This window comes from Schistocerca piceifrons, chromosome X, assembly GCF_021461385.2.
Source record: "Schistocerca piceifrons isolate TAMUIC-IGC-003096 chromosome X, iqSchPice1.1, whole genome shotgun sequence".
Lineage (NCBI taxonomy): Eukaryota > Metazoa > Arthropoda > Insecta > Orthoptera > Acrididae > Schistocerca > Schistocerca piceifrons.
The window spans coordinates 382,077,646-382,099,712 of record NC_060149.1 but is presented as its reverse complement, the minus strand read 5'-3'; the positions used below and the strand labels follow the sequence as shown (position 1 = coordinate 382,099,712).

The 22,067-nt window shown below is 39.2% G+C and overlaps 1 protein-coding gene across 2 annotated transcripts in view; it reads right to left on the bottom strand.

Moving 5' to 3' along the window:
• LOC124723116 (set1/Ash2 histone methyltransferase complex subunit ASH2-like) overlaps positions 1-22,067 on the bottom strand; it is a 199,982-nt gene that overhangs the window by 107,454 nt on the left and 70,461 nt on the right. For both annotated transcript variants that reach the window (XM_047248300.1, XM_047248299.1), the window contains one exon: positions 21,054-21,226. In XM_047248300.1, the coding sequence (XP_047104256.1) occupies positions 21,054-21,226 (173 nt within the window). The remainder of the gene's footprint in view (positions 1-21,053; positions 21,227-22,067) is intronic.

The window sequence follows — 22,067 nt, the reverse complement described above, 5'->3', positions numbered from 1 at the left end:
TCAGTCGGGACATGTTGACATAGTGAAATGTCTGCAGGCAACTGCAGTTGACAATCAGCAATTTGCAGATGCAGCTTTGAAAGCTGTTTGGTTCCCTCTGTGTTCCAATGTTGACAGCGAGAGGCTGTTTTCAAACTATAACGAAGTACTGACAGATAGGTGGCACAATGCTGTCATTTGAAAAAAAGTCTACAGAGTGATGACTTAGTGCTACTGTAGACCTATCTTTCTTAGCTTGTTTCCGTATTCTTCTTTTTTAACAAAAGCATATTCTCACTTTTTCAAGTGTTTACTACTTTTAATTCTCTGGTGTAAGCATGAACTATGCTTCTTTTGTTTGAGGATGGATTTCTGTTTTATCTGTTTTTGCCCCATTTGTCCAGTTCTTGGTAAAACCAGCTGAAAATGCAGTACATAAATGAGCCTTACTACCTGTTGTATACATTTGTAAAAAAAAAAAACTATGTTAAAGGAAGTATTTTTGTATTAAAAGACTGTGTTACTGATAGGAAATAGAATTTAAAACTCAAAACTTGTACTGAAACATATTATAAACTTTGTTTCCAAGCAACATGTGACTGAACATTAAGAAAATTGAATTTTGTCTTATTTTTAATCCAAGTGAAATACCTTTTGTAAATGTTTATAAATATTTTGACGATATTCATATAGGAAAAATCTCTTGGGGATGTAGCCATGACATTTTATTTATTAATGATAACACTGCAGAGGCAAAGATTTTTCTTCATATTAAGATATTTTCTTCGAAGTTTCATTATTGCTATTCCGTAAGAAAAATTGTCTACTGTTACTTTCATTTTTACCTTTGATATTTGTTTTTAAATAATTGTGTCAAAATTCTTTTGCTAAAATAATTTTTATCTAGACTTGTCTCATGTCTGGCCCACCCTATCTTAGGAATAGTTCCATTTTCAACATTGCATTGAAAAATTGTTAAATATGACAAAAATAGATAAAGATTGCCAGAAAATAACACCGATTTTTTCTTGTCCCTAACTATTGTACAATACAGCACTGATAAATTTCCTCAGCCTAGTGAAAATCAGTCATGGTCCAATTTTCAACATCTTACAAGACTTTTTGAACATGAAAAAAGGCTGCCATTTGCTGCTTTTGCTCCACAACAATGCCCCAGTTCATTCAGCACAAGAAACAGTCACATGCACTGCTTCTTTTAATTATCAAATTTTCCATCTGAGGAAAGTGGAAGAAATCACTTGAGGGTCTTTGTAAACAGTTTACTGAAAGTGATTGTCGTGCCTACCCCTAACACACATACATTACACTGTTGCAATGCTGACTTACCTTTTTTTAGGGCACAAAATGGCTGAAGTCATACATGCCTAAATCATAACTTAAGAGGGGGCGTGTGTCTGAGAAATGCACTACATGCTCCTTCAATTTACCCAACACATACAAGCCTAAATCGCACTAGTAGGTGAGTAAAAATATAAGGACTAATGATTGTGGACCTGGAACTCAAAAACAACACACTTACTGGATATGAGATGAACTGTTAGAGCGGCCCACCCTTTTAAGAGGCTGGGCGGGGAAAGTTTCTAAGGCAACTGGCATCAAAGTTCAAAAATTAAATCTACTTCAGCATGTTATTACAGTGAGTATACAGTAAGACAGTCTTTGCTGTATCTGCTATAACCTCAGATAGTTTACATAGCTCGCTTGCTCGCTCGCGCTCTCTCTACGTGTAAGGGGGTTGAAAAACTGACACTAGATTAGAAAGTCGAGTACCATCAGTGGTTCATTACAGTAAGCGAAAACTGGTATGGGGTCACTGTTTCACAGGTGATCATAGCTGGAAAGACAGTGCCCCTTACAAAGTCTAGTTAAAATTATTTCCTCATGGGCAGTATTCATGCCAGAGTAATAGGGTGTTCCTATGTATCACAATGTTAAGATCATCCAGGGGGTCAGAATAGATATTATATCTTAGCAGCAGCAGCACATTGGTGCCAGTATGAACAAGCAAGTGAGTGAAGACAATCCTGGATCTGCTTTACTAAATGATGGCACATGTACATGTAATATTAACTGTAAGGCTCTTAGAATCCCTGAAATGTGTCGAGTTTGCACGAAAGTAGTGAATACATCAGTGAATCCATCTTACAATGAAACGAGGGTAGCTTACACGATAATTTACATGCCGTCACTAACAGAAGTCTAAGTATTAAGCTGGGATTTTACAGTGTCCATGGAATGTATCCTGGAGAGCTGTCCATGGCTTTCAAAATTCTCTCTCATATGTACTCATACACAACTAGGCACCATCAAATGGCTGAACAACATACTTCAAGTGTAATGGCTGTACTTTTCATATGAGTCAACACATCACATTGTTCTGGCTACCCTTAATGAAGTTTAACACCAATATTTGAGTATGTGTAAGATCATTAACTTTATTAGGAAAATAGCTAGGCCTTTGCAAATGAAACATCAAACTTTAGAAATATATTTCTGGATTATTTCAGTAAACTGGAAATTGACATGTATTCCCGGGCATGGGCCAAGTGTTTGCAAATCACATGGATATATTTTTACAATTTCATATCCAACAACACAGCAGAAGCATGGAAAACATACAGACAGCATATTCAACCCACACAAAGTAATATAAATAGAGTGGCAATTTTTTGGTAGGTCAATGAGACATCTGAAAGGGAACTGCAACAACATGTATCGGCAGCCACTGACAATCACAAAATGACTTCCAATCCCTGTCAAACTGAAAGGGACATACCTGTGACTGTGGTGGCACATCATTCCAGGTTTTTGCAGCACCTGCCAGAAACTGGAAAAGTCAAGAAGTTGACTAGATGGTTTCCTCCGTGAATTCACTGCAAAACACATCGCCAAGTAGTTTGACTTCCACTGTTCTCTTACAAGACAAGCATTCTGTTTGCAAAACACTGACACACACAATTATTGTTGCCCCCAGAATATTGGCTAACTCCTGACAAGGTTTCAAAACAATTGTGAAAGCAGATTCTTCACGTGAATGAAGTAATGACGACTTGTGGTACACAGCTACATTCACAACTTGATGAAGTGAACTGAGCAACAATGTTTCACACCACTGTATCTCATTAGGATGTAAGGGTGATGACTGACATTCAGCAACTTGTAGCAACAATTTATTAATGCAAATTCTAAGAACCATGTAATACACTGAAATACTCACGCAACAGTAATCTAAAAATTCACTGTACGTTAACACCCATTGCTCAGCTATCAATATACAAAGTTGGTTGCCAAACTAAGATATGCATAAGGAATCACATGGACAGCAGCTGTCAGCAACTAACTGCTCACTTGGGTTTTCCATGCCCTTATGCAGGAGGAATTGTCCAGTAAAGCCTTAATGGCAGACTTCGCACAATACATAAAAAATGGCACAATGTTAATAATTCGAAAATTCATTTCCACAGACTACGACACACATCAGAATGATCATGACAATGAAAGAAATTCAATGCTGCTTAGCTGATACTCTTACAATCAATATTACAAAAGTTATGCATTCATATGTAAGTGAATATAAACAGTCCATTTAAACTTAACAGGTGAAAAACAGTATACATTTTTGTCAAATATGATGCAACCAAATGTAGAACATACGAACCTGTCATAACAGTCTGTCTTAACATACTCCATCTAAACTACTTGCCTTGGCATAGCGCATTTGTATGGACTCTTATGACAGTTATGTATGTTCTACATTTGGTTGGCTCATATTTGATAAAAATGTATTTTTGATCCAATAATGCACACTGGTTTTCCTCCTGTGATGATTGTAATAATCGAAACCAGTACAGAATAAATACACAATTGTACAGCTGATGGCACAAAGAGGCTTTTTCCAAAATATCTAACAGCTGTAGACAGTCACTAATGAAAAGTTTTATACAATCCTTATGAACATTAATAACATGCAAATGCATCAAACTATATTGCCAAATGAGGTATTAAAATATAGCTGAAGAGATCAACTATTGCCATAGATGGTTGTAATTCATACACGCATTTGTAATCTAAATTATAATCTGTTTAATTAATCATAAATATGCAAACATGAAAAGGTAGAAGTCACTACACAGGCACAAGAGTTATTCCCTATGTAATTAACTAATGAGTTCATTTGGCCATAAATAAAATCTCTTGTGCAAAGTACGTATATCATATGAGCACCAACAGACAGAGTGCAGAAATAGTGCTACCAGGTTTTATTTTTTACCCACCTTTCTTTTAATTAAATATTTACTGGAATTTGAACGCAACTTTCTGCACCTATGCAATCGTTATTGCACTGCTAATTTTTTATTTATTTATATAACACTTCTTTGATTTCCAAATACTTTATTGTAAGCCTACACTCATAAATGTTGAGTGCTAATAAGAAACAATAAATCATTAATTCCTTTAAGCACATTGGACAAAATGTTAGTGCCCCCCATGTGACATCATCCTAATATGCTGTAAAACCACCTCTAGCCTTAATAATGGCCTCAATTTAGAGAGAGAGAGAGAGAGAGAGAGAGAGAGAGAGAGAGAGAGAGAGAGAGTTGACAAAGTTCTTAGGGTATGCCATTTCCAGCTAAGCAATTCACTAATGATTAGAGTCCATAGAGCTACCAAGTTACAGCAATGTTGATTGCCAAGTTTCACCCACTGTTTCCAGACATTTTCAATACGCATTTAACAACTTGCAGTCACCAATCTGTACAAGCTGAAGATCCACAATAGATTTATTACTGTACACTGTAAGAACTATATAATACACTAGATTACTCAGGCAACAGTAATCTAAAAAAATAAAAATCATAAGGGTACACCCACTGCTCAGCTATTGATGGCCAAGGCTGTAAACAGAGTGATCTAGTGGGCCAGCTGAAGTGTTGTAGGATGTCAGTATGTTCGTTAAACATGAACGTATATGTATCAGCCTGTAAACACAGCTGTTTTCGCCTTAGAAGATGCGAGTGTCCACAGCATACTGATCATGAAAGTGTACAAGAAAGAACATCTTGTCACTGAGAATGTTGAAATTAACACCGCAATTCATGTTCATGGTATATTGAATTAGTGGGCCCAAATCATGGGACAAAACCCATTCACCACACACTGCAGGTTAAATGTCCTGTTAGGCTGGAATACACTAAATGCCTTGCATGAAAAATTGCCACTCGTCAGACCGACCTACATGCAAACAACCAGCTACTATGCAATTTCTGTCTTATCTGGCAAATTCAAGACACAGTTTCACGTGTCTTGTGAGAATTGGCTTTTCGCAAGGTACCATCTCCATATGTCCATTATGTGCAGTTGTATTGACAATGCTCTCAGAAACTGGGGAAATGGACCTGCATTCACTGACAGAATCAATTCTTATCGAGTTTGAAACTGTTTCAACACTCATTGTTTTCACTATAAGAATACAAGAGATACACCATTCTTTTTTGAGACATAAGACAAGGCATCTTCATACACCAACAAGTCGGGGAACTTCATTAACGGTATGGTCTGGGCACAGCCAAACATGAAAGGTCATTACTGCCTTTCAGTCACGTCTGCAGACCAATCCACCTTACTCTGTTACTTCCATAACACCTATTGACATGTACACACAACTTTGCTGCCATGACTTATGTTGGAAGTGGAGGATCCCACAGCTGCCTGGTACCTGATCAATACTGTCTACAACAATCCAAAATGACCTGTGTGCTCTTTTAACAGGGTAACTACGATTTTGTGTGATGAGCTTACAATACATTCCTGCTGTTGGCCACCACTAATAAGCCTTTGGGAATGAATTTCTGTTTTATTTACAATTTGAAAACCTGCCTGACAGAACTTTTTGACTGCAGAATCCTTCGTAAAACCTTCATTTCTGCAAATAAAATTAGACGACATATATTCAATACTGTCCCACTAACATTTGGCAATGTCATACATTAGCTGACCAGTATACAAAGAAAACTGGTTCCACTTGTTTGTCAGATAAGACCTGATAGAGATCCATTCTCACTCCTCTTTCCCATAGTATGGATGAAAGTTTACAACTTCACAGTACATATTCCCCCGGGAAAACATCTGGAACACAACATTTCAGGACTTTGTTGCAAAACCCACATGTAAGATCTTGAAAGACAGTCCAGATGTATGTGGTGTGGTGTCACGGTACTTTACACTCTTTGGACAACCGAAACATGCAGTACAGGCAAGTGGCTTTAACATTCTATGTAACTACGAAGGTGATTTGAAAAGTTCTCTGAATGGAATAGAAAAAAAGTACTTACATCACTAAAACTTTTTTTATTTTTCAGTGTAGTCTCCTTGTAGATTAATGCACTTGGTCCAACAATGTTCCAGTGCCTTGATCCCATCTTGAAAACAAGTTTCCTCCAGGCTTGAAAAATAGTTGTCAACTCCGGCTATCAATTCTTCATTTGAAGTGAATCTTTGTCCACCAAGAAAAATTTTCAGTTTTGGGAGGAGATGTAAGTCTATCAGATGTACATCAGGTGAATGAAGCAGGTGTGGCAACAATTCATACCTTAGTTTGTGTAATTTTGCCACGGTGATGACAAGTGTGTGCGGGCGCGCGTCAAGGGTCAAGGCACCCATCTTGCAGACAATTTTTTCATTTCTCATTCTTTAGTTAAGATGTGATATACCCTTTCGGATGGCATCTGGCATGCGTGAGCAATTTCACACACGTTCAGTTGGCAATCCTCTGTGATCATTTTGTGCACTTTTGCAATGATTTCTGGAGTAGTGACATCTTGGCCGACCACTGCACGCCTAAGCTCTCCAAACCAAATTTAAATTCATTTGTCCACTTGGCAACAGTTGAATATGAAGGAGCAGAGTCCTCCAGTATATTCTGGAAATCAGCATGAACATCCTTCGCTTTCATACCTTTCTTTACAAAGTACTTAATCACTGCTCGAATCTCTTTTTTTTTTTTCCAACTTTGCAAATTCCTACGCAGGAACAACAGAGCCACGTCACCGCCACAGCTATATTCCAAGAGCACTGACAACACGTATTTACTGGCAACAGTCCAATGAATATCACGAGAACAATTCGCTGCACTAGTGCTGACCTCTTGCGGTGATTCCAAGAACTTTTCAAACCACCCTCATACATCGTGTTATGTTATGTGATACCAGCACGGCACATTTGAAATGGATTGTGTTGGAAAAGGGTATTTTATAGTGTGTTGCAGTGTTATTTGTCAGTGGTTGGAGATTAGTTGGTGCAATTTGCAATTATCGGTTAGTAGGGTTGAGAGTTATTGGAGTATGAGTAGTAATTGGTTACAGATTTGTTTTCTGTTTTGTAATTGTTAGTTCAGCATATTGTCAATAGTTAGAAAATTAAATTTTGCTTTGAATTTGTTATTAGTCATGGATATGATAAGGAAATTCACTAGCAGGTCCTTGTGTGCCCCAATGGGGGATGATATCACCACAACTATGAAGTTCCTCCAATTGTACAGCTTGTTGGCTGAGTTTGGCAGGTGCCATGTTTGCGAGCAATATACGAAGCTGACCATAGTGGCTGCATTTCAGACCACGGATAAATATATGTGGCATTGTTCACATGTTGTTTGCAAACATGGCACCTGCTAAACTCAGCCAGCAAGCTGTACAATTGAAGGAACTTCATAGTTGTGGCAACGTCGTCCCCATTAGCACATGCTAGGACCTGTTAGTGAATTTCCTTATTATATCCATAACTAACAACGAATTCAAAGCAAAATTTAATTCCCTAAGCATTAAAAATATGCATCAACATGCATTATCCTTGCTATCATTTGGTTGGTTGATTGATTTAATTACTAAAGGGACCAAGCTATAGGGTCATCAATCCCTCCAACATGGATCAGGCAAGTCAACAAAACTACACACCAAAGATGGGCTTAGTGTGCAAAACCCAAGGAAATGAAACTCCACAGTCTACTGAAGGCCAACAAAGCCTAGGGAGAGAAACAAGGAAGAAGAAAACAAGGAAAGGAAGAAAGGCAGGCAAGGTGCTCCATCCAGGGAGCAGCCGGAGGCTCTCAAAGGCAGAAACTGCAATGGGGGGACATATCCCACACTACTTACTAGATGAACCCCACCCAACAATACACAGAAAAGACTAAGTCACATGGACCAGGAGAGAGAAGCACAAGAAAACAGAGAAAGCATACCAAGTCAAACAAAACACACAAGAAGGGTGAAGAAGAGCAAAAGAATGGTAGGATGAGGGCTGGGACAGACAGCCAAGCCCAGACAGCTATTGCCCGGTCAGGCCAGAGAAGGCAACGGGTGTCTTGCCAACCCCTCAATGGGCCAACAAGGCTGAAGCATCCTCCCTTAGAGGAGTGATACAAAACCCCTCCGTAAAACCAGGTCAGCTGCTGAGGCATCATCCGCTAACACCAGGGATAGTGAGTCAGGAGGATTAAGAGTCTGCTGTAGCATAGCTTGGTTAGGACAGTCCAGGTAAATGTAAACCATAATGATGGTGGGGCGGATCCTCATGACAGAGGAGATGACCATGAGTAACTAGCTTTTTTTTTTAAGGAAGGTATGTTCCATGACTTCATTATGTATAGGGGACAGACGAAGAGGCTAAACTGAAGAGAGATCTGCAGGGTGATTTTTTTCAATCATGTACAAACTGTAGGAATTGAGCAATGAAAAGATGGGACAGGTAAGATCTAATGAACTTATGTCTGGAAATGCATGGTTTCCATGCTAGAGACCATTTATTCAATCATACATTATTACAGAGACTTTGGTCTAATATGTGTTGTACCATACAGCCACAGTTCAGAGTGTGTTGAAAATGGTTCCCATGTGCCTCAACACATAAGTGTACATGCCATAGCATGTTCTGTCTCATGTTGAAACTGGCCAGGCTGCAACCAAACAGTGTCAAAGGCAGCATTAATATGCTGTTCCAGTGCCTTCATATCTGGAATGGGCTCCGCATACACGATACATTTGAGATGACCACATAACCAGAAATTACACGGGTTGAGAACTGGTAAATGAGCAGGCCATGCAACTGGACCCCCTCGTCTGATCCATCAATCAGGAAAGACATGACTGAAATGCATCTGGACATTAACAGTGAAGTGGGCTGGAGCACCATAATGTAAGCAGCCACATAAACCTTCAAATCGTCAATGGCACTTCTTCCACCACAGGAGGTAAAGTCACCCCCAAAAAACACTAATAGTTCCGGCCTGTTAGGCAATGTGGAAGGAAGACTGGTCCCAAAATGGGACCACCACTTATCCCAGCCCACATACTCCACGTGCACCAAGCTGATGATTTGCTGTCACCATACCATGGGGATTCTGCATACCATCCCTGCTTCCTGAAACGACCCTGTCTCAGACAAAAGGCAAAACACTATTGCAAACATTGAATGCTGTTGTGGGGATAGGTCTCCTGATACAACCTTGCTGCCTGCCAACTGTTGCCATTTGCCTTCCGTAAGTAAACACCATGTTGGCAAGCTCTCGATTTGAATGTGGAACCATTGTGTGCAACACTATATCATATCCACTACAAGGTGAGTCAGCAAGAGAAGTGAATCGGACACAACATTACCAATTATAATGGCAGGAGAGGGCGCTAGGGCATGATGTATGAGGAACAATACCATTCTCTAGCAGAAAACCTTGCATATTGTAACTGCGGTTGCATGGTACAGCACATATTCGACTGCAGTCTCTGTAACAAAGTATGACTGAAGAAATGGTCTCTAGCATGGAAACCACGCATTTCTGGACATAAGTTCATTAGACCTTTTTTGTTCCATATCCTGTCATTAATCAATCCCTGGAGTTTTACATGTGGAAGGAATCACACTGTATACTGGACAGTCGAATGAGAAGAGACTGATGAAAAAGTAAGTAAACTGCTCATTATTTCAAAAGTAATTGCCATAACTGTTAATACATTTATCCCATTGTGAAACAACACAGTTCATGACTTCATGGAAAAATGTCTGCAACCGCCTACACATTGCCAAGGTTATTTCGACTACACTGCAGAAGTTTCACTGGAAATCCCTAGCACATCCTCCATACAGCCCAGAATTTCCCCCATACATTTCCCATATTTTTTGAGCCCCTGAAGAAAGACATTTGTGGTCACTGATTTGCTTCGGGCAAAGAGACGCATGCCTGAGTACAATACAATAAGGCAACCACAAATATTTTTTCACAAAGGCACTGACTGTCCCATCTCCCAGTCGGATCAACATATCAACAGGTATGGCAATTACTTTTCAAATAATAAACAAGTCACTTACTTTTTTCTGTCTCGTTTTCATCTGACTACCGTGTATAAAATAGTATCAGATTTGGTTTCTTCTTATAGGGATTTAGTGGCTAGGGTGTTTCAACATTTAGCAGTTAATCACAGTTTGGAATTTAAAAATTATGAAACAGAAGCCCGTACAAATATGATAGATTAATACTGGGGGGGGGGTTTACATTTAAATCTGTGGCATGGGGGAATAAGAAGCACTCTTCCACCTTGCAGTCGTATCTAAATGAGTACGCCTTGAAGAGTTGTGACAGTATTTTTTGCCCATTTTGAAGTTCATTAAATATTATCAGTAAGACATTGAGGCCAAAAGTTGTTTGTTCAGTTTTTGGATGGAGGGCGGGGGGGCGGGAGATTGGAAACGGGTGTGCAAAGGGTGAAAATCGGTTTTTGTTTATTTTGTTTATGTTACTTTAAAATTTAGGTGTTGGGAATGCTACATAGGTTTTCTTTCTGTGGGGAGAGGAAAAGGTTTGAGGCAGGGAGAGGGCAATATGTTTCTATTAATTTTTTGTTGTTGTTGTTTATTTTGAAGAATTGCATGTGAAACATATTCATCCACACCACCAATCCAAAATAGCTGACAGAGAAAAGCCCCTGTCCACACTGCACCTTTCGGGGGCTGTACCCTGCGGAAGCATGCGCCAGGTGCTGAGAGACATCCCAGGATGTTTCAACCAGCTGCTATTGTACATCACAAGACAGAACATTCTTGGTGCCCTGTGGGTTGACCTCCTGCTGTGGGGAGTGCAGTAGGGATTCCTTATGTGAACACTCAGTGTCGAATTGGAAATAGGCAGATAGTTCCAGATGGAGCGGTGGATGTCACAAAAGGACGGGTCTGCAAGACGCAGTGCACCAATGTTAAATGGATGACATGCAGTGCACCATGTGAAGGGATGCTTCCTATAAAAGCCTTTTTTAGCAGCTGCATGTGAGAAGCGTGGGACCAATTGCTGACCCAAAGACACACTGTCAAGACAGAGTGAAGTAAGACATTAGCAGGTGCAGAGGCAGACGTGACAAATCAACAGGATGCAGGACATCCATTCTGAATTGGTAACATGAAGTTTGCCCAGCCTGAACATCACCCAGTAAAATGCAACTGCAACTCTCTCGTCCAAGTTCAAATGGTTCAAATGGCTCTAAGCACTATGGGACTTAACATCTGAGGTCATCAGTCCCCTAGACTTAGAACTGCTTAAACCTTACTAACCTAAGGACAGCACACACATCCATGCCTGAGGCAGGATTCGAATCTGCACCCATAGCAGCAGCGCGGTTCCGGACAAGTGCCTAGAACCGCTCGGCCACAGCCGGCTCATTCAAGTTCACCTGCCACTTCTGCATCTACATGACCACTCTGCAATTCACACTCAAGTATCTTGCAAAGAGTTCGTCAAACTACCTTCAGGCTATTTTCTCTACCATTTCTCTCTTAGCAACCACAATTGAAAACCCTGGTAATGACCCTGAGAATCTTCTTACTGACAACGAGCAACTTGTTATTTTATCATACTAATAACAATAATCCATAAAAAGTACTTTTGTTTCTAAAAATATATATTTGTGACTAATCTTACAGTTCTGCAGCTGCTGCCACCAATCCTTTCATTTAATACACAAATGCCACATTCAAGATACTGCAATTGTCAAAGTCTAACAATTTGACCACTGCAAAAGGTTTGATTTTTTGAGATATATATTCTTTTTGTTCTTTATCTGCTCCAGTCTAGATTAATGTGATGGTTGGCTTTCGTTCTTAAGCATGCTTTTATGTTTCTTTTTGTTTACTGTAAGACTTATGGTATATATGTTTATGTGCCTGATTTTGTTTCAGTTGTGAACTAAAACTGATGCTAATAGAATTTTTATAACATGCAGATTTTGTTGTTAGTTGTAATGAATAATTTTTAATTATGGTTGATGGGTATTGTGAAGTTTGTTCTAGCTATAGAGGTCAAGTGATGTTCTGAACAGCAGTTTTTGAAGCAAGTTGTGGTTTCTTGGTATCAATAGTTTGTTCTAGCTACATGGTTTACACAAAGTTTTCAATACTAGTTTTTTTTGCAGGTTTATTTGTCTGTCGATATTGTAGAGTTCAGTTTATCTATATAGGGTGTTCCAGGAGCAATATTCAATATTCAGGGAGATGACAGGAACACCTTCAAAGCACACAAGTCTAGTAAACATGAGCTCTAAAACACGTACCTTAAGAACTATGAGTACTACTACATCTATGCTTCTGTGGAATACATCTCTTCTACTGCAAGCTCTTTGTTTTCCATATTTTGGGAGGAGGTAATATGGACTAAAACAAGAAATAATTATCTATTAAAAATGGTGTGAGCACTTGTTCCATAGAAGAGGTGTTCAACAGCAGCAAATATGAACAAGTGCTCATAGCTCTTAAGGTATCCATTTTAGAGCCCATGTTTGCTAGACACTTTTGCTTCAAATGAACCTTCCTGTCATATTCCTCAATACTGGCCACTCCTCCTGGGACACCCTATATAGGTTAATTGATGTAGGCGATACCAGTTCTGTGGGCTTCATGTAATGTTGGCTTAACGTATTTTTGTGAAAGTTTTTGTTTTGGTATGTTATTTTACTTTTTCTCCTTACCCAAAACCCCCTAATTTCCATAATTGCCCCATTCATTTCAAGTTGTTCTTCAGGTTATTTTCATTGCCTTTCATATAATGGGACTGTTTTCATCCGTTTGCACCTCTAATTTGTAATGCATGTTTGCCACAATGCAGAAGGTCAAAATGGCAGTGTGTGATATATTGATGATGCCACGAATTGTAGCTCCTCCCAGTACCAGATGTTTTGGTATTTTCACACTATTCATGTATGAGGAGAATACTTTGGGTGAAATTATCATTTCTCCCTTTCTCATTCCACTCACAAATCGTGCACACGAAGAATGGCTGTTGGTATGCCTCCAGATGATGTCTAATTTTTATGTCTTCCCTGTCATGTTAATTTTTAGAGGTTCATGAAAGTAATATGTTGCCTCCTCCCTGTAAAATAAGTTCTCATAATTTTAACTTTATTTCTCCCAAATGTACAACCTTTATCTTGCAATAGAGTTGGGTTACCACCTCACTTCCATAGCTAAAAACTGAATCCATGATTAACCATTTCACTTCACTTAGAGATTTTACCATATCTTTTGTTAAACTGAACCTGTAAGGTGACCAGATTGACAAGTAATGCTCAAGAAATCAGTGAAACAAGGGTTTCTGAAGTTACCTCTTTTACTGATGATTTACATTTCCTATGGATGATTCCAATCTCAGTGTGGCATTTGCTTGTCCTGCAACCACATATGTAGCTGATCTACTTTTAAGTTTCTCAGGTTGCATACTTGTAGTAATCTATGAGCCTTACTGTTTCCAGCATTGATAGTCAATCATGAAATTAACAATAATGGGCCTTTTCATCTACTTATACGCAACACATTAAATTTATTCATTTTAAGTGTCAACTGCATCTCTGCACCAAGTATCAATCCTCTTGTTACATGGGGCCCCTGTGGATCTGGTGGACAAACAAAAGACCAAGTTTCACAAGATCCATGTTTGGGGAAACCAGGCAGAGTCCAATATAGGTGCTTTTTATTCCCCAAAGAGGTCACCAACCCTAGTTAGTTAGTTAGTTACATGTTCCACATATCATTTTACTGACTTTTTTTAAAAAATGACATGGAACAAGTCAGTTTACTGGATATGTATACACGATTAGTTTTAACATTAATGGACATGTTTTTCATTCCTATTCATGCCACTACACTTAAGAACTAGGCTTTTCCCAGACTACCAGTTTTTAAATACAAATTCATTCCTGGGATAGGAGAAGTTGTCCAGAAGAAACAATTTTACGCTTGATTTAAGACTTCCTGTGCTACCTGTCACACACTTTGTGCTATTGTGCACAAGATCTAAAATTTTTGTTCATGCATATTAAATTCCTTTTAGATCCACTGACAGCTTTAATAATGGGTAATAAATGCCTTTCACAGTTCCTATATAATTCCTGAGTCTAGATACCACAACGACAACAACAATAGAATAAACAGAACTAAGCTAACATAAAAATAATTTTGTATTTGCCATTTTGATAACAGTGCAGCTAACTGCACTGAGATAGGATATAAACAATAACACACTCCTCAAAATAATTAGGTGATCAGATGAGATATCACAAGTGATGTTAAATAAGACATAACTCGCTCCAATATAATATATGGAGTACCTTCATAGAAAACACCTTTCCCCAGCATTCATGATGTCACTAGTCATACACTTTATTTTACTGAGTAATACTTCATATCCATGGACATGACACACCTACACTCAAAACAAAGAAAGCAATTGCCATGAAAGGGCAAGAGTGGAGGGAATGTGAAGTGGGCAGGGTGCACATTGTCTGACCTAGGTAAATGTGAAAGTGAAGCACTAAGCATTAAGAAAAACCATAAGTATATATTCCAGAATGAAATTTTCACTCTGCAGCAGAGCTCGCACTGATATGACACTTCCTAGCAGATTAAAAATGTGTGCTGGACGGAGACTCGAACTTGGGACCTTTGCTTTTCGCAGGCAAGTGCTCCACCAACTGAGCTACACAAGCACGACTCATGACCTGTCCTCACAGCCTTACTTCCGCCAGTACCTCGACTCCTACCTTCCAAACTTCACAGAAGCTCTTCTGCAAAATTCCTTTCTTCCAGGAGAAGGAAAGATTTGTAGAAGAGAGCTTCTGTGACATTTGGAAGGTGGGAGAAGAGGTACGGGTGGAAGCAAGGCTGTGAGGACGGGTCGTGAGTCGTACTTGGGTAGCTCAGTTGGTAGAGCACTTGCCCACAAAAAGCATAGGTCCTGAGTTCGAGTCTCGGTCCGGCACACAGTTTTAATCTGCCAGGAAGTTTCATGAGAATATATTGTTTTACAATGCACAGGCCACAGGCTCACTTCATTCATGCAAATTAAGGCACTTCCCTGGTTACAAAGCTCTGTTATTTATTAACACTGTTCAACTGGCTGCCTAACACTGTTTAAATTTTTACTTACAAAGTTAGATCCACCTTGAAATAAGCCAAATATATGTGTACTGTCTGTTGGTCCCACAGTCAGTCTTACTGAATCCTCTGTAACAAGTAAAATTCAGACTGTTGTGAAAACTCTTAAACTGTTCACATGATGCCGTCAGTGGAAAGCTAGGGAAAAAAACCTTGTGGGATGGATAGAAGATAACAATTAAGAACAATTCAGACAGATATTGTAACCATCTAAACACACCTTTGGTATGGTGAACTGAGGGAGGATGATGAACCTTCTGCTACTAAAGACAATTATAACAAGTAAGGCATAGCGTAATAGGTGTCATCAAAGGTTTAAATAACACAATGTACAGTTCAAAGGAGACACAGCAACAGGTAATGAATCTGGAGACAGGTTATTAGTTGATACATTCAAAGAAACTGTAGACACTCTAAGCCATACTTCAGATTAAATATTTAATGCTGATGAGCCATGTGTGTATTGAAAATGTATGTGAGCCATGTGTCTACTGAAAATGTATGCCTTCTTAAACATCCATTCAAGAGTCATTCCCACATAAAAGCCATATATTCATTGCAGCAGAGTTTGTATATGAGATTTTATTTTCACAGTCAATCCTGCCACTGATAAGATAGAATGGACTGGGTGGATGCACGTGACAGCTCTTGTCCCACAGCCTTTCACACAGTTAACCCATTAGAGAACAATCTGGAATCAGAAATGGCACAAAGACAAACAAGGATATTATGTAGGTTGGATAGATACCTGAATGTCACTTTGGGGGCATGGGAGGAATTTTGGTGAGAACAGTCCTCATTTCAGAACATGATAAAAGATAACTAAATCTGGGACACAGGACATCGTACAGCTGTTCTGGGTAACGAGTGTCTTTCTTTGAGTTATTCAGAGTAATATGGAATGATATGGTGTTGGAAATCTGTTTGTGAGCTAGGTTTGTCTGTTAAGTTTTCATGAATTGCCATTCAATCTGGTGGCGGGCCTCACACTGTTATTAAAAAGGAACTCAACTCATGAACACTTCTGAATAGAAGCTCCCACAAACTGTTAATTAGTTAGTTAGTTTCTTGCTCTATGGATCATTTGCATAAATCATAATAATGTGGAATGAGTAACAATTGTGAAAACGAAATAAATTGCCTCAGTCAATTAGACAGCCTGCTGTCCATGCTTTCAGAGATTCTTTCATCATCTAATCTGAGGAAGCACGAAGTTGTAGGATTAGAACCAGAATTATGCCATCACCCATTATACATGCATCAAATGTCTAGGGGTGATCAACAACTCTTGTAAGAGAGAAAAATGTTTGCTAATGCTTCCCAGCAATGCTAATCATCTTTTTATTATTAGTTATGCCTCTGAGAGGTAGCAGGCAGAGGCACTCTGTTGCGTGTGTATTAAATGTGTATTGCCTATAATACCAGTCACCTGTTGCATGCAAAATGGGGTAGGCTGAGCAATATTAGATTTCAATGAAATTCTTCTAGATGTATGACCGCATTGTCAATAGGTAAAATTTTCCAATGTCTCGACCACTATTGCAAATGGCCTTTCTACGGGTGTTTTTGATAACTTGCTAGTTGGCTTTGAGAAACTCTTGTGGAAAAATCATTCTGACAATTTAATGGGGTTGGTAGTATTCAGATGCAGCACACTTGATTAGCGGACCCCTCTAGTTCAGTCAGATCTTGTCATCCCAGGGTCAGCAAATTCAATTATTCTTATCAGTTATCACTGTACTTTTCCTTTCCTCCTCCACACCTGTTGAAGCTAACTTATTCCCTGCTTCTCTGTGGCAGAACATTTAAAGAAATAAACATATACAAAACTGAACACAATGAAGAGGAAGGCAGTGTCTTGTTTACAAAATTATCATTCCAGGTTTATACTATAAATGTAGTCAACCTGCCTCTTGTTGCATTAAAAACTCCACACATGAACCTAAAGCATGAGTTCAAAGTGGCAACCTCCCACCTGACTACAGGCATTGCAGCATTGATGTATTGCCCAGCAGACACTCTCAAGGATGCCAGAAGCAGTTTGAATACCTTAGATGTGACCTGACACGAAGAAATCGACTGGTGTGATTTCAGGTGACCATGATGGCCACAGCACAGGACCACCTCTCCCATTCCAATTCACACCAAACATGTCAGTGAGATGCTGACACACATGACAATTAAAATGTGCTGGTTTGCAATCATGTTAAAACCATACTTTCATTCACACATTCAGCAGGACAACATCTAGCAGCTTGGGTATGTTACTTACCAGAAGGTTATGATATATCTGGAAGAGTAATGGGTGCAATAATACATTTGTCAACGAAGTCATCCTGCAGAGTTGGTGAAAACTTTGTTTGGTGATGTATGGCCACAACTGCAAGGGTGTTTTCTTCTGCCCAAATGTGACTGTTGCGAGTATTTACATACATGTCTCACAAAACAGGCTATGTCAGTAAACAACACATATTATGCAAATTCTTATTCAGCAATGCATTGTTAAATAAATCACTGAAAACCACACACATGACTCAAAATCATTTGGTCAGAGAGCCTATACCTATCGCAAATGGAGTGAATGTAACCGGTGCTGATGGAAAACTCTCCACCCGCCGGTGCAAGTGATGCCCACATCTCTTGTGATTGCTCATACACTTATACGAGGGTTGGAACATAAATAGTGGCAACTATTTATTCCCTTATCATTTAGCTACAATATAGCAGGTCAGCAAATGGAAGCAGTTAATGCCATAAATTATCTGGGAGTACGCATTAGGAGTGATTTAAAATGGAATGATCATATAAAGTTGATCGTCAGTAAAGCAGATGCCAGACAGATTCATTGGAAGAATCCTAAGGAAATGCAATCCGAAAACAAAGGAAGTAGGTTACAGTACGCTTGTTCACCCACTGCTTGAATACTGCTTAGCAGTGTGGGATCCGTACCAGATAGGGTTGATAGAAGAGATAGAGAAGATCCAACGGAGAGCAGCGCGCTTCGTTACAGGATCATTTAGTAATCGTGAAAGTGTTATGGAGATGATAAACTCCAGTGGAAGACTCTGCAGGAGAGACGCTCAGAAGCTCGGTACGGGCTTTTGTTGAAGTTTCGAGAACATACCTTCACCGAAGAGTCAAGCAGTATATTGCTCCCTCCTACGTATATCTCGCGAAGAGACCATGAGGATAAAATTAGAGAGATTAGAGCCCACACAGTGGCATACCGACTATCCTTCTTTCCACGAACAATACGAGACTGGAATAGAAGGGAGAACCGATAGAGGTACTCAAGGTACACTCCACCACAGACCGTCAGGTGGATTGCGTAGTATGGATGTAGAACCGATACAAAAAGAGTTACATGTTTGCACCTATTACTGTCGTTCAAAGTAGTGACCAGTGTTGGGTAGAAACCGTTGCCAGGGATGTGGAATGCATAGTATACTGTTAGCAGAGCCTGTTCTGTTGATGGTGCAAATGGAGCAGTCTACTACCTGTCAAATCTCTGGAACAGTTCTGAAGCGAATGCCACAAAGTGGATTCTTCATCTTCGGAATCAAATCAAAGTCACAAGAACTTAAGTCATATTACTGTTCGTTTTTGGAGTATCACCTGTGACCAGCTTTGTGAAAGAATCGGCGACACTTTTTGCGCAACCCACCCATCATTTTGCACGACAATGCGCGGGCGCATATAGCACAAGCTGTGGCTGCTCTGTTCGGTTGATAGAACTGGGAAGTACTGTAACCATCCACCATACTCGCCGAACTTAAGTCCTTGTGACTTATTTGTTTCTGAAGATGATGGTACCACTTCGTGGAATTCGCTTCAAAACTGTTCCAGAGATTGAACTGACAGTAGACTGCTCCAGTAACACCATCATCAGAACAGGCTCTGCTAACAGTATACTACGCCTTCCACATTGTTAGCACTGGGTTCTACACAATGCTGGTGACTACTTTGAAGGACAGTAACAGGTGCAAACATGTAATTTTTGTATCGGTTGTGAATAAATAGTTGTCACTATTTAAGTTCCAACCTTCATAGATGGATTCACCACAACTGTGTCCAGAACTTCCCCTTCAAATTGCAGAGTACTACCATCCTGTGTTCATGCTCCCACACAATGGATGTAGCCTCTGGAACAATGTGTGATACGGCTGTTGTCTGTTGGGAAAGCATCCCTGAGACTGTGCTGCTAAGCACCTACAGCTTCTAGCTCCATCAAACAGCAAATGCATATCTGCCTGTTCTACTAAAGAATAAGTGACTGTTCTTGTGTGTGATGTGCAGTGACTACCAACACACAACTGTTTCCACATAGGCAGTGACAATGATGTAGCTGTGTGGTAGGATAACAAGTAAGGAACTGTACACAACAAACCGTCAAATGCACAATCTGTTCTGGAGATACTGCCACTCAGAGCCGGCGCAGGGCTCTGTCACAGGCTGTCAAAGGAAGTGGATGAGTTGATTACATGCAATATGCATTGCATATGCACACCGCAAGGTGCTATTGCTTAGGGGCATAACCAATTATAAAAAGGCACCCTGCATCACTGAGGAATGCCAGCAAACATTTTTTATTTAATAAATGCTGTTCCCCATTCCATGACCTATCACCCCCTGATGTTCGATGCAAAGACTTTGAAACACACTATATGATGGGTGGAAAAGAAATGTTCACACTCCAAATTCTTGCTTAGATGGGGAAAAAAGCAAGTGGTTCGTCCTATATGTAGAGTCCACAGCACTGGCATTATTTAAATTCCCACATTGCGTATTAGTGTATTTTTTTTTGTGACCTCTGAGGAGGTGAATGATGAGCCAATTGATTTCCTGTCTTGTATCAATTCAAAATTGCCATCTAAGTAATGGCAGATGGCCTTCTCCCAATTTTTATGGGGTCACACATTTACTAAAGATGCACTATTCCTCATGCAGAAAGTTGACTTTACTTCCATTTTGATCAACAATACGTAGCCTTCATGAAACAAATTGATCTGAGTCTTTGACAGACCCTGAAAATGGCAAAACACTGAAAATATTTTTCATGAATTAAGAAATAGCCAACAGCAGTCCAATGCCCAATGTGGTGAAAGCTAGCTAGCTTGCTTAATGAAAACAATATTCCACACAGTTATTCACAAGACAGTTTCATTCACCACCATAATTAGATTTCAAACTAATTATAACAGAGTTAAAATGGAAATTACTATCATACTTAGCTCCTAAGAGAAACAAGTTGTTTTGTCAGTGAAGATTTCTAAGGAAACTATTACTAAGGGCAATATGAAACCCATTTTACAACAGGGCTGAAAAGACAAACACAAATTTACAAATATTGCATTTGAATTTTATATTGAAATCAAAAATTCATGACCACAACAAATCTGAAATTGAAAAAACAGACACTCTTAAATTAATATCATGTAAACTTGGGCAATTCATATTTATTACAAGAAGTAGAAGAAAAATTAATATCCTACCCCAAAGAAGTAACACACACAAAAAAAGACAGGAGTCTATGGAAATAAATGACAAAGAATTGTTTTAACGCAGTAATCATGAGGAAATAACACAAAGAAACTCACAGTTGTGTGCCATGACTGAGTAACTCGCCGGGGCATAGTAGTCATGCCCTCCCAATGAGCTTCAATGAATGGTATAATGTCTTTGTCTTTGGAGAACGTAGTGCGACAAGTGCCATCTTTCACACTGGCTTGTTGTAGATTTCCTATTGCTGTTATACACATCTGTGGAAAAGCTGCAACACAAAATTATAGAAAAACTTGAAACAAAATTATGTTCCTCATGATCATTGTATTTCTATACCACCCACTTTTTTGCTACGTTTTATTCATACCACAGTATTAAAATCTGACAAAAACATGGGACACATCAACAACAGCCACTCTCCAGGATGATTTACTAAAACCTACAGATTATCTGAATAAGGCTAGTAATAAGAGGATCCAATCAGTGATTCCCTGATTCCAAGTATTTTGACTCCTCCATGCAACACACTACTTGGCAGTATTATAAAAGGATATTAGATGTCCTGGAATATTTTATAATTTCATGATCATACAAATATTTAGTCACACAGAAGGGAAGAACCAGTGAGCAACTGACTTGACCAAGTCTTTTTCTGGCAGCATGCAAAGAGTTTGAGAAAGAACTCACAGTTATGAAATGAAATAAAACAATGAACAGAAAGCTGGAAAGGGTGGTATCTTTATTAGAAGTACCACAAAACACTGAGAGAAAAATTTTAAATGTGACTTACATGTAGCAGCAGTTCTATGGTCACCATACCATGTCAGGAAAAGAGGTTACAACACAATGCTATAGCACATACATAAAGAATAATTCAAAATGTTTATCATCTATGGTGCCAGGATGACAAAGAAGAAAGTAAAGCTCTTCACAACCCGGAGCTGGGTTTAGCCACTACAAAGCTTTACTATACATATCACCTATTGGAAATTGTATGCCCTGTCTTCTTCCATCACACGAGCCAATGCATTATTGCCAGAAGGGAAATAAGCAACTAAGTGATGAAAAAAGATCCAGGATTAACTGGGGTCTTTCAATTTGTTGCCTGA